Consider the following 11,802-nt stretch of genomic DNA (forward strand, 5'->3'; position numbering starts at 1 on the left):
GTTCATTATATTTTATAAACAATTTTTTATTACGGCAAAACTCAAGAATTTTTTTAAAAAAAAATTATTTCAATAGCCTAGCCTAAATCTGAAAATCAAAACAAACTTTAAAAATTTTAGTAATATGAATTTATTTTTTTTAAATCTAAAAATCAAAACTAAATTGCAAATCGTTCATACATTCAATTTTTTTATAAAATTCCAAAATCTTTAAACTGAACTATAAATAAATTATATTTTGAATGTGGAAAATTAAAAAAAAAATTAAAAGATAAAATAGATGAGAAAATATAAAAATTTATCGGAAGAGATGAACCGCTTGAACAATCAGGTTTTCAAATTTAATTTCTTCAAATGAACTCCGGCGCCATATGAAACTTGAGAGAAAAATAATGTTTTCAAATTAAAATTTCAAGTTGATTGGCTTCGCGCGGTGCTGCGGCAGGGCGGCTTCTTCTTGGTAGGGTTTTTTCTTTGGGTGGATGGTAGGCGCAGTGTGTTTGTATTTTTCTTTCTGTTTTTTCTTAATTGTGTGTGGATTTTTATTTTCTTTCTATTTTATTAATTTATTTTTTAATATTAATTTTTATTTCATATAACATAAATATTATAAATTAAAAACAAAAAAAAAACAAATCAGGTCAACCTGAAACCCGAAACCCAAAATCTGACCTGAATTTTTATTTCGGGTTATCAGGTCAACTTGAAACCCGACCTGAACACGACACGAATTTTTTTCATTTCGGGTTCGGGTCAAACCGATTTTTTTCAAACCCGAAATGCCCAAACCCTAACCTGAAAATTTTCAGGTCGAACGGATTCGATTTTTTGGGTCGGGTTGAATTTTGACACCCCTACTCCAATGTGTGGGGCCCTTCGAGTGAATCCACACATGGTGGGAGAAGATATTTCTTGTCCATAATTGATGATTTTTCCAAAAAAGTTTGGGTTTTCTCGCTGAAAAAGAAATATGATGTGTTTGAAACTTTTAAAAAATGGAAAATTTCAATTGAAAATGAAACGGGTAAAAGGATTAAGTGCTTAAGAACCGACAATGCTTATTGCAATACTTGGTTTGACAACATTTTTGTTGAAAATTGTATTAGAAGACATAGGACAGCCCTTATACACCCTAAAAAAATGGGGTTGCTGGGCGGAGGAACCGAACTCTATTGGAAAGAGTTCGAAGTTTGTTAGCTTCCTTGGATTTGTCCGAAAAGCTTTTGGGTCAGGCTGTTAAAACAGCCTCCTACCCAATCAATATGTCTCATCCAATATCTTTAAAAGGTGCTTGTCCCGAGTCTATTTGGAGTGGTAGGAATGTCGACTTATCAAATTTAAGAGTCTTTGGTTGTTCTGCATTTATACGTATTCTTAATGATAAACTTGAGCCTAGGGCTTAAAAATATGTCTTTTTAGCGCATCCTAAGGGAGTTAAAGGATATAGGTTGTGGTTAAATTCTAAGCCGGGGTTTAAAAAATTTTATTAGTCGAGATGTAGCATTTAATGAGAGTGAAATGCCCTGTTTGAAGCAAAATAAATCCTTAATTGATGATAATTATTTTGTTAGTGATTCTAGTAATACTCAAGATGAGGTGGAGCAAAATTACTATAATTTAGCGGAGACGGAGGCTGAATTAATGGAAAATTCTGCTCCAACTATGACTGATATTGAATCAGCCAATTTTGATCCAGACTTCAGTGCTGGAAATTCAAATATTGTTCCAGGCATTAGTGTTAATAGTTTGAGAGAAAATGTAGAATCTGAACTTGCTGAAATTGAATCCCATAATCTAGAGAATTATCAACTTGTTAGGGATATAATTAGGTGAAATATTAGACAACCCTCTAGGCTAAATAATTTTGATGTCACCTTTTTTGATTATAATGTATTTGAGTCATTAGATGGTAATGAACCAAAGTTTTACTGTGAGGCAATGAAATCTAAACATAGAGATGAATGGGTTAAGGCTATGAATGAAGAAATAAAATCTTTAAAGGATAACCACACCTGGATTTTGGTGCCAAAATTATCTAATTGTTCTGTTGTTTATTGTAAATGGTTGTATAAATTTAAACAAGATGAAAATGGAGTTAGATTTAAGACAAGGTTAGTTGCTAAGTGTTATACTCAAAATAAGGGAATAGATTACGATGACATTTTTGCTCATGGTTGTTAAATATTTCATTATACGATTCATGCTTGCTTTGGTTGCTTATTTTGATTGGGAGCTGAAATAATTAGATGTAAAAACAACATTTTTACATGGTGATTTGTACGAAAAGATATACATGAAACAATCGGAGGGTTATCTTGATAAAAGTAAAACAAATCATGTTTGTTTTTTAAAGAAATCAGTCTATGGATTAAAACAGTCCCCCAGACAATGGAATATAAAATCTGATGAATGTATGAAATCTTTGGAATTTGTTAAAAGTAAATTTGACAATTGCTTATATTTTAAAATAACACGTAAACACCCCATCTTCTTATTGTTGTATGTTGATGATATGTGGTTAGTGGGTCCTAGTTTGGAAACAATAAATCATGTGAAATATTGTTTAAGCAAAAAATTTGATATGAAGTATTTAGGGGATGCAAAAGTAATTCTTGGCATGAATATACTGAGGAATATGAAATATAATGTGCTCTTTTTAAATCAGTCCACATACATTAAAAAAATTCAGGAAAAAAAAATTCTATATGTGATGCAAAATTCTCATCAGTCCCTCTAGCATTGTGGACAATACCCAGTATACGTTAATATAATACAAATACAACACATGATTTAACAGCACATGATATAGTCACACACAACATAAACCATACTTGATTTTAGCACATGACATATTTTCATACAGTACACGTTGTACTTTTGAACCAACAGCACATGTCTTTATCACATACAACATGTGTTGTTTGTAATAAAAGCCTGTGTTATTTTTGTATTTTATGTGTGATGATTTGAAAAATCAGCGTGGTGCTGATTTTCCAAATTGGTAACCTTCCCATATAACATTAATTGAATTTAATTAATATTTGTTAATTATATTTAAATTTAGTAAATTTTACAAAAAAAAAAAAAAATATAGAAATATACCAATTGAGCTGAGATAGACACAAAAAGAGATGACAACAATTGAAAGAGACCGAGGGAGTATTATTTTTTCAGTTAATTTAATGCTTTTTTCAATTATTTTATTATTTTAAAAATAATTTATTTTTGCATTTATATTTTAATTTTATAATTAATAGTTATATTAAATACTCCTTTCGTCCTATTTCAATTGTTTTTTTTTCTTTTTTTCTTTTTTATCCCACTTCAATTGACATGTTTATATTTTTGGTAAAATTTACAAAATATAAACATATTTGACAAATATAAATCAACTTGATTAACTTTATAATACTTTTTCCGTTCCGCCCACAGATAATTCATTTTTTTTTTTTTTGTCTATCCTACAAAAATGATCTCTTTTTATTTTTAGTAAATCTATCAATCTTTTTAACACTTAACAAATACTTAATCTGTCCCAATACAATAGTTTTGTTTATTATTTTTGTCCGTCCCAAAACAATAGTTTTATTTTCATAAATAATCATATCACTGTATAACTACTCTTACTCTTTCATTATTAGTACACAATTGTCACTACCTTTTACACTAGTACACTCACAAAGGGCAAAAATGTCTTTTACTTATACTTTTTATCCAGTATCAATATAATATCAATATTCCTTAAATCTCGCGTCCAACACAACCAAGATTATAGTTCCGGAGGGAGTATAAATCAATCTAATTAAAATTCTAACATCTGCATAGACTCATTCAAAATCTCCTTATTTTTCTCTATTCAATTAACAAATACTTTTATTTACATTTAAGAACTCCATTTTTTATAAAACTAATGTATGATAATAATAATAAATAAATATATATATTTTTATTTGTTTGTTTTATATAAAATTTTATTCTCTACAAACTTATATTTATATTGTATATATTTATTAAGATATAATGTTAAAAATATTTGAACACATATTTCAAAAAAAAATAATTATTAATAATTAATCTCTACTATCTAAAAGACAAATCTATACTACCTAAATTCTTGTGCCCAAACAAAAGAATTCATCTTTGGTTAGGGAATATATAACATCACACATCATACGGATTCCATCAAAACTTCTTTATTTATCTCTTTCAATAAACAAATATTTATATCTACATTTAAAATTCTCTGTTTTTATAAAATTAATTTATCTTAACTATAAATAAATAAAAATTTATAAGAGTCTTATTAAAATTTTATTTTTTACAAAATGATATTCATATTACATATATTGTATTGAGATATAATGTTTATTTAAACACATATTTCAAATTTATCTAGATTATATATATATATTCATTCTTATTTTAAAATTATTAATAATATTATTTATATAAAAATATAATAAAATAATATAATGGTTTCGTCACCCAACATTTTTAGATCATTGATTTTTTTTGTGTGATACGAGGAATTATGTCAAAAGTATAAAATATATTATTTTAAATTGAATATTTTTATATTTGACTTTTTGTAATGAATATTTAAATTTTTATTTATTTTTTACTTTTATTAAAAAATATGTTGTATTATTTATTACTCCCTCAGTCCCAAACAAGGTGCAACATTTATTTTTAGCACGGATTTTTAGATGGGTAGCATTAAGTATAATAATTTAGAAATTAGGTGATGTAATGGAGAGAGAAATATATATTTTATTTTTTTAATTTGGATGATGTGAGGGGGATAAAGTGTGGGGTAGAGATTATGTATAATTAATTATTTTCTATTTTGAAAATATTGTAGGACGTTTGAGACATATCAAAAATGAAATGTTGCACAGTGTTTAAGAGGGATGGAGAATTATTTTTAGAGAATTACAATTGAAAAAATATAAACTAATTAATATCTTACTATTATTAACTAATTAAATTATTTTATTTTAGATAATAATGTGTCCTAAATAAAATAAACTATTTCAAATGATACGGATAGAGTAAATGGTATTAGTTATAAATTAAAATTTTTATGAAATAATATTATAGAAAATAGTACTCTCTCGTTTTCATGAAATTAGTCTAGTTTCTTTTGAATATCCAACTTATGAAATATTGTGTCAGGTAGTTAATTAGTTTGATTAATGGATGTAGTAAGGTGTTATATTAAATATTTTTTATTTGATAAAATTTTAAATTAAAAGTTAAAATATTTTTTATTTTAATTTTTAAATGTTGAATTTTTTATTTACTGATATTATTTTAAAAAATAATAATAATAATTGTATTTATTGTAAATCAATACATGCATTTAGATAAAATAAAAATAAAAATTAAAAATTAAAAATTAATAACTTAAATGTAATTTATACAATAAAAAATGTAATAAAAAAAATTATATAAACAATACATAAAATTTTTCGAATTTGGTTGTTGTTAGAGATAGTTCCTTATGATATACCAAATTTAATACCACACCGCATACGTACGATACAAAATATTTTGTATGATATTTTACCGTGTACAAATATTTTGGTATACTAAATTTGCGAATAAAAAATACTGAATTACGGAAATAACATGCATACTCGTAAAAAAAAATATCAAAAAAATTTCAAAATTTCGATACAATATGACTTTTTTGTATGATAATGTATACAATAAGATATTTTTAGTATATATAGATAATTAAAAAAATTGATATATTTGTATATACTGATTATTTGATACAATATCGATATCTTTTTTTAATAAATTAATATATCACAAATTATCTCTAACTGAATTGTATACATGGTATTAGAATATAATATTTTACGTCAAATACCAAAATTAAAAATAAGTTTATAATTTTGCTTTATAAATAAGTTTATTTTTTTTGAACAAAAAATAAATCAATATCAAATATCATTTTTAATTAATTTTTCAACTATAAATTTTCAAATCGAACATCAAATTTTTATTATATATTACATTAAAATTTAATTTTAAAATTAAATGAATATTTATTTATATAATATTAAATATTTATTATTTTTATTATTCAAAATTTTAGTTCAACTTTTACATTTATAATTAACAAATAATAAAATTAAAGATATTAATAAGTTAATAATATACTCCCTCCGTCCCGGAACTAAATATCCATTTGCTTTTTGCACGTAGTTTTAGAAATATTAGTATTATATTGAGATATAGTAGGAATAAAGTAGAAAGAACTAAAATAACCTTATTAGTACGTGTGATATAAAGGTAATGACATTTGTGTAATATATTGTAAGTTGTAAGGGTATTTGTAATGTTAGGTAGATAGTACAGTTACTAAAAAAAAAAAATACTTTTTTATGAGACGAACTAAAATAGAAAAATAAATACTTTGTTATGGGCGAAGGAAGTAGTTAAATTTTTTTAATTAAAAGTATTAGTTATTAATTATTAAAATGGACTAATTTCGTGGGACTGCTAAAAAAAAGAAAAGTGAACTAATTTCGGGTGGAGGTGGGAGTATATATAATAAATATAGCTAAGGTGATATTGATGATGTGAACAAACCCAAATTTGATTAATGTGATATTGAAAAAAATATTTTTACTTATTATTATTATTATTATGATTGAAGTTAGGGTGTTAGATTTTTTAAAAATCAAAACTTATGCCTTAAAAATTAATAATTTTAACTTATGTAATTAAATAATACTAGAATTAATACCTATGTATATATTTTAATTATATTTTAAATTTTATAATTTTTTTAATTTTAATTAAATTATTTATTTATTTTAATTTTAATTTATTATAAATTTATTATGTATACTAATTAATCCAAAATATCCAGAACAGATTGATTGAGTAAAACATTGGTAAATTATAACTAGGTTTGGTGGATTGTTGCAAACGGAGGTGAATTGTTGGCTGTACCTATACCTGGGTATCATCGATTGATTGAGGCCTGACTATCGGAATTTTCGAGGAAAGGCGAAAGGGGAGAGAGAGAGATTCCGAAGCCTCTGCTACTGCTAGTTCCCGGTCTTCGTTCGGGCCGTCCATCACAAAATGGAATGCTTAATGAATTTGGGGTCTTCGTCGATATGCACCTTGTCTCGGATATCCCCATTGCGCCATTCGTTATGTAGAAATTTGGGGCTCCATTCGAAGGTTCAATACGGGAATCGCAGGAATGAAGTGTTCTCGGTCCCCTATCGGGTTAGTTCTCTCTTAATCGTTTTTTGTGGTTTTTCTCCTACTTGGATTTGTGAATTGAATTGTGACCGGTTTTAATGGATTGGATATGCCGCCGAGGCACATGCACGTGTTGTCGAACCGGAACACACCTTCTGTTCGACGTTTATTCATATTTCTGTGATGCATGCTTTGGATAGGCTAGTTGAAGAATTTCCGTTGGGGGGTTGATCGAAATCTGGGGTTGGGACATAAAAAATGTTAATAATAATAATAGTAATTATAAGAATGAAAAACACCTGTGATTGGTAGTGATTTTGTGTGTGTCTGTATGTCCATTTAAGATAATTAAGGTTTGTTGGGATATGATTACGATTTACAGAGGGCAAATAAAATCTGTTTCCAAGTAATATAATAACTTTATGTGATCAGAGAACATGGAATTTGGTTGAGATTTTTTTATATTTTTATCTACTTTTCTTACACTCTCTGAGCATCTAAAACCCAGTTCAGAAACTCCCAAAAGTGGTATTAGGATAAAATTTTAGTCACAGGTTGTATTAGTGCAAAAGTATTTGCATATTTGCATTGCTTGACATTTTTTGTTGTAATGATTTTTGGACCTATAATATGGGTTTTTGGTTGAATTCCATTAGTAGTTTGGTTCTTGAAAACAACTGAAGAGATCTTGTATCTCTTGGACTCTGATAGCACAATTAAAAGAAACAAAAAAAATATTGGGGCCATTTAAGCCCTATAAGGTGTGATTTTCTGAATTATTATTGAGACTCTTGATTTTTTCATTAGCAGATCTTTAACGAGCAAAATAAATTTAATTCTTCATGTTTTAAGTGTTGAATGTTGATATACTTATGCTGGCCTTGAAGCATAAGGGATCAAAGAAATGGTCCCCTTTTTGCTATATTTCCACTTAGTATTTTGATGTCTGGAGAAAATGCTTGCAAATAATATGCCATGCCATGTCTGGGAATGATTAATGAAGTGAGGATATTGTATTACTTTGATTCTGTAATTGTACTTAGTTATGATATTCTGTTTTCACATTTTAATTGAATACATTTGACATTGCAGGCTGTGCCAAAAGCTGTTGGGGATGCACACACGCAAAGGAGCAGCCTTGAATCACTTTTCTGTTATGATAAGCCTATCCCGGAGCAAATAATTGAGAAGCCCATTGGTATATGTTTATCTGAGAAAAATGTTGGAGACAATCCTCGTTGCCCAAGTTGTGAAGCTAAAGGAGCTGTTCTTTGCCCAACTTGCTCTGGATCCGGCTTATACGTTGACTCTATTTTGGAGAGTCAAGGAATAATTGTCAAAGTTCGTTGTTTAGGTATGTTGCATAATAGGTTTTTTTTTTCCCTAAAAAAGAGGTTGCCCTTTCTTTGGCGGATGGAAAATATTATTAACAGCAGCACAACACATTCAAATGGTACTGGCATTTATGGTTTGTTAATAATTTGCTTAAATGAATGGATTCTGAAATTGGGGTGCTTTGTATGGAAATGGACAGAATCATGCTTCTGTCAACAGGTTTTCTGGTGTATCTTTACAACCCTGCATTGTTTGGTCTGAGAGTATGAACTAATTATGTGTTTGTTTGGGGGTTTTGATATTAGGTTTTGATGGGATAGTAAAATTTTGAATTTGAATAGTTGTTTGAATTGATATGATGCTTTGAATGTAAAATTGATTTTTACTGTAATATAAAAAAATAAAAAATAGGTATTCGATTTGATGTTTTTTAGGGAAACATTTTGTGAATAGTAGAAATCAAAATAAATCATCCAAACAAACACACTGGTGTTTCAAATTTCTAGTATGTATTAGTACATTCATTTGAATTTGCATTTTATGCACTTATGTGTGTTGTCCTTCACTCTACATGCAGACTTATTCATATTATTGTGTATCTTTGCTTCTTAAAATATACAACATGACTTACGACCTCATGGGGCATAAGAGATTGCAAATTGAATTGAGAATTTCTCATGAGTAAGAATCCTGACAGCTCTTCCTGTCGTCACACAGGTTGTGGAGGAACGGGGAATAATATGTGTTCAGAATGTGGTGGTAGGGGTCACTTATGACCTGCTATTGTGACAAGGTTCTCTTGTTATTACCTAGTTGCATCGTGGGATGCCAATTCTCAACAGCTTGTAAGGAATACTTTTCTTACTGGGTGTCGGATGATATGTTAAATTGAGATTTAACTTTTGTTCAAGATCATGTCTTTGATTTCTAAGTTTTTATGTACCATTCCGTGTGATGATGTGAGTCATATTATAAAACAATATCTTCTTCCACATTCTTTTACTGCAAGGATGGCTATGTATTTTTTGTCTCATTATTCTTCTATGCAGCTCTAGACACTTGAAGAAACCATTTTTAACAATAGTTGTTTTCTCATAGTTTCCTTTACGAGGAGGAACTGCCTAATACAGCATTTCACATATGCAGTTTTCTGTTGCTTAATTATCATCACCAAGTGACTCATTGAACCTTGTAATCGATAGCTTGGAATGACTTAGCAAATTATTGTTCATTTTTGTGATTGATATATACAATTCTGGACAAGAAACTGGGGGATATCCATATGAGTCTGCATTCTTTATCATATATATAACTGATTGCAAAGTAAGTGTAAACAAAGTGTACATAAATACACTCTTCGAAAGTGATAGTGGAGTTTACTCTACAAAATGATAATACAAGAATATGAGCAAATGTGCTTCTGCTATTCTTTTTCTATGTTCTATGCAGTTACGGGTGCACACTGTGCATAATGTAGAAGCAAGGAAAAACATGCCCCTTGAACTAGAACATTTGTGATCTATAACATACTTATTGTGAATGTTCTGCTTCTAATCTCTGTTGCTCCTGAATGTAATCCAGAATAGTAGAGTCAAATTGCTGGCTTTGGGGGTTTTCTGTATATGCCACATAGTAAGCTGCAACGCTAGCTTGTATCCATGCCATTGCTACCCTACCCTGCAATAGATTTTAAGAAATGTGTGGTTTGGTTTGATTATGCAATTTTAGTGTTATCCATTAGATGTGAATGGGAATATTACCATGAAATATCCAGTTAAGAATGTGTACAGAGAGACTTCGGTTGCGTAGGCCTTGTGGATCTTGAGTGCCCAAGTACCTCCAACCAGTGCACAAGTCGATCCTGTCGCCACACCACACAGGAAGCAGAATGAACTGGTAAGGTCAGAATCTATCAGCTTTTCCATCCGGAATCTCTTAAACATTTCCCATGTATCCATCGATGCCTGCACAATCCCTTTATTGTATACCCCTACCTGCACAAATCCCCACTTATTTCCATACAATATGAGCCTTGCTGCAACCCCTGAACAGCAGTTTGCACACGAAAACATGAACTCATCCACATCTCCCGAAATCAAGTTCACTGCTCGAGCCAAACCTGTAATGACGCCGATAACTGGTACTGTAATTGAGCCTATGGATATACTGCCCATTGAGTGTTTGATTGTGTTTTTCATTGCTGTTTTTATATCTATTGCTTCTGCGCTTGCAAATTGCATGTATACTACGTGAGATATCGTGACATACACCATGTTTTTTGCAGTTTGCATTGTCCATATAAAGCTCAACAGGATCAGGACTACAAATAGTGGGAGGATCTTTGCTCTACCTGCAGTGGCTCCTCCAATGCCAGAGAGCAAGAAAACTGAATAAAGAGCACAGGTAATTATCGAGAAAATTACTATAGCTCTAACTTTCAGAGGGCGATTTTCTATAGAAATCGATACTATCCTGTTGGCAAGCTTGAGCCTTGAACTAATCCAACATGCATATAGGGATTGGACGAAGGAACAAACAAAAGCAAATATGGCTACTGCAATACTCCCAGGAGTTTCTATGGAAATGAGCAAAATCCCGAACCCACAGGTAAGAAAAGGACCAAGCCAGAATGCAGCTTTGATGACTCTTGAAGGATCCAAACTGGTAAATTCTTGAAATAAAAATGCTACTATTCCTGCACAGGCAGTGGAAGAGATGACTGGAAGGTTCCATTCCTTCGGGTGGAAACGATGGGACTTGGCAGCCGATGAGACAAAACCAGAGACTGTTAGATAACACGCCAGAATCCCGATGAGAGCAAACTGTAAGTAGAAAAGGTAGTGAAAAATCTTGTTAACAAAGTTGCCCTCCCTCCTTATGTGCAAGTGTGTGCCATTTGTTTGCTGTGTCTGCATTCAGAATCAGTTTCTTGATCAGCTTGATGTTATGTGTTTATGATCTGGGGAAAATAGGAATGAGATGTGAGATGGTAAGTCAAGACGTGTTGGCGGAGTGAGAAAGAAAGACAAGAAAACTATGGAATGAGGGATTGAATAGATGAATGTTAATGTGGGGTGGGTGGGAGGGGTGATGTGTTACTTGAGCAATGGCCATGTTGACTTCATAGTTTAATATTAAAAATCAGGATTAGGTTAATTAATGTGTTGCTTGGCATTTGAAATTTATGTGTTGGAACTTGATTGGTGTTGTTTGGATGGCAGTTAGCTTTTGGTTTTG

General features: G+C 29.9%; 2 protein-coding genes across 2 annotated transcripts; one reads left to right on the top strand and one right to left on the bottom strand.

Annotated features, from left to right (window-relative positions):
- Nucleotides 1-6,925: 6,925 nt before the first annotated feature.
- LOC127240726 (uncharacterized) lies at nucleotides 6,926-9,596 on the top strand. Its single transcript, XM_051259547.1, has 3 exons — nucleotides 6,926-7,254; nucleotides 8,323-8,584; nucleotides 9,283-9,596. The coding sequence occupies exons 1-3, from the start codon at nucleotides 7,105-7,107 to the stop codon at nucleotides 9,339-9,341; spliced, it is 471 nt and encodes a 156-aa protein (XP_051115504.1). The 5' UTR covers nucleotides 6,926-7,104; the 3' UTR covers nucleotides 9,342-9,596.
- A 499-nt stretch (nucleotides 9,597-10,095) lies between these two features.
- Nucleotides 10,096-11,623, bottom strand: LOC127240519 (protein PNS1-like). The gene is made up of 2 exons (XM_051259237.1): nucleotides 10,326-11,623; nucleotides 10,096-10,242 (listed from the first exon to the last, which is right to left on the bottom strand). Exons 1-2 carry the CDS (start codon nucleotides 11,478-11,480, stop codon nucleotides 10,096-10,098), a joined length of 1,302 nt encoding a protein of 433 aa, XP_051115194.1. The 5' UTR covers nucleotides 11,481-11,623.
- Between the last annotated feature and the right edge of the window lie 179 nt (nucleotides 11,624-11,802).

The sequence above is a fragment of the Andrographis paniculata genome, unplaced genomic scaffold (assembly GCF_009805555.1).
Source record: "Andrographis paniculata isolate CXL003 unplaced genomic scaffold, ASM980555v1 Contig79END, whole genome shotgun sequence".
Taxonomy (NCBI): Eukaryota; Viridiplantae; Streptophyta; class Magnoliopsida; order Lamiales; family Acanthaceae; genus Andrographis; species Andrographis paniculata.

What these genes read in the sequence shown, in the direction of transcription:
- LOC127240726 (XM_051259547.1), top strand. Translation starts at nt 7,105, where the DNA reads ATGGAATGCTTAATGAATTTGGGGTCTTCGTCGATATGCACCTTGTCT. An exon ending in TGTTCTCGGTCCCCTATCGG is followed by an intron (nt 7,255 to 8,322) that starts GTTAGTTCTCTC and finishes TTGACATTGCAG; the next exon opens with GCTGTGCCAAAAGCTGTTGG. An exon ending in TGTCAAAGTTCGTTGTTTAG is followed by an intron (nt 8,585 to 9,282) that starts GTATGTTGCATA and finishes GTCGTCACACAG; the next exon opens with GTTGTGGAGGAACGGGGAAT.
- LOC127240519 (XM_051259237.1), bottom strand. Translation starts at nt 11,480, where the DNA reads ATGCAGACACAGCAAACAAATGGCACACACTTGCACATAAGGAGGGAG. An exon ending in TCTTAACTGGATATTTCATG is followed by an intron (nt 10,243 to 10,325) that starts GTAATATTCCCA and finishes AATCTATTGCAG; the next exon opens with GGTAGGGTAGCAATGGCATG.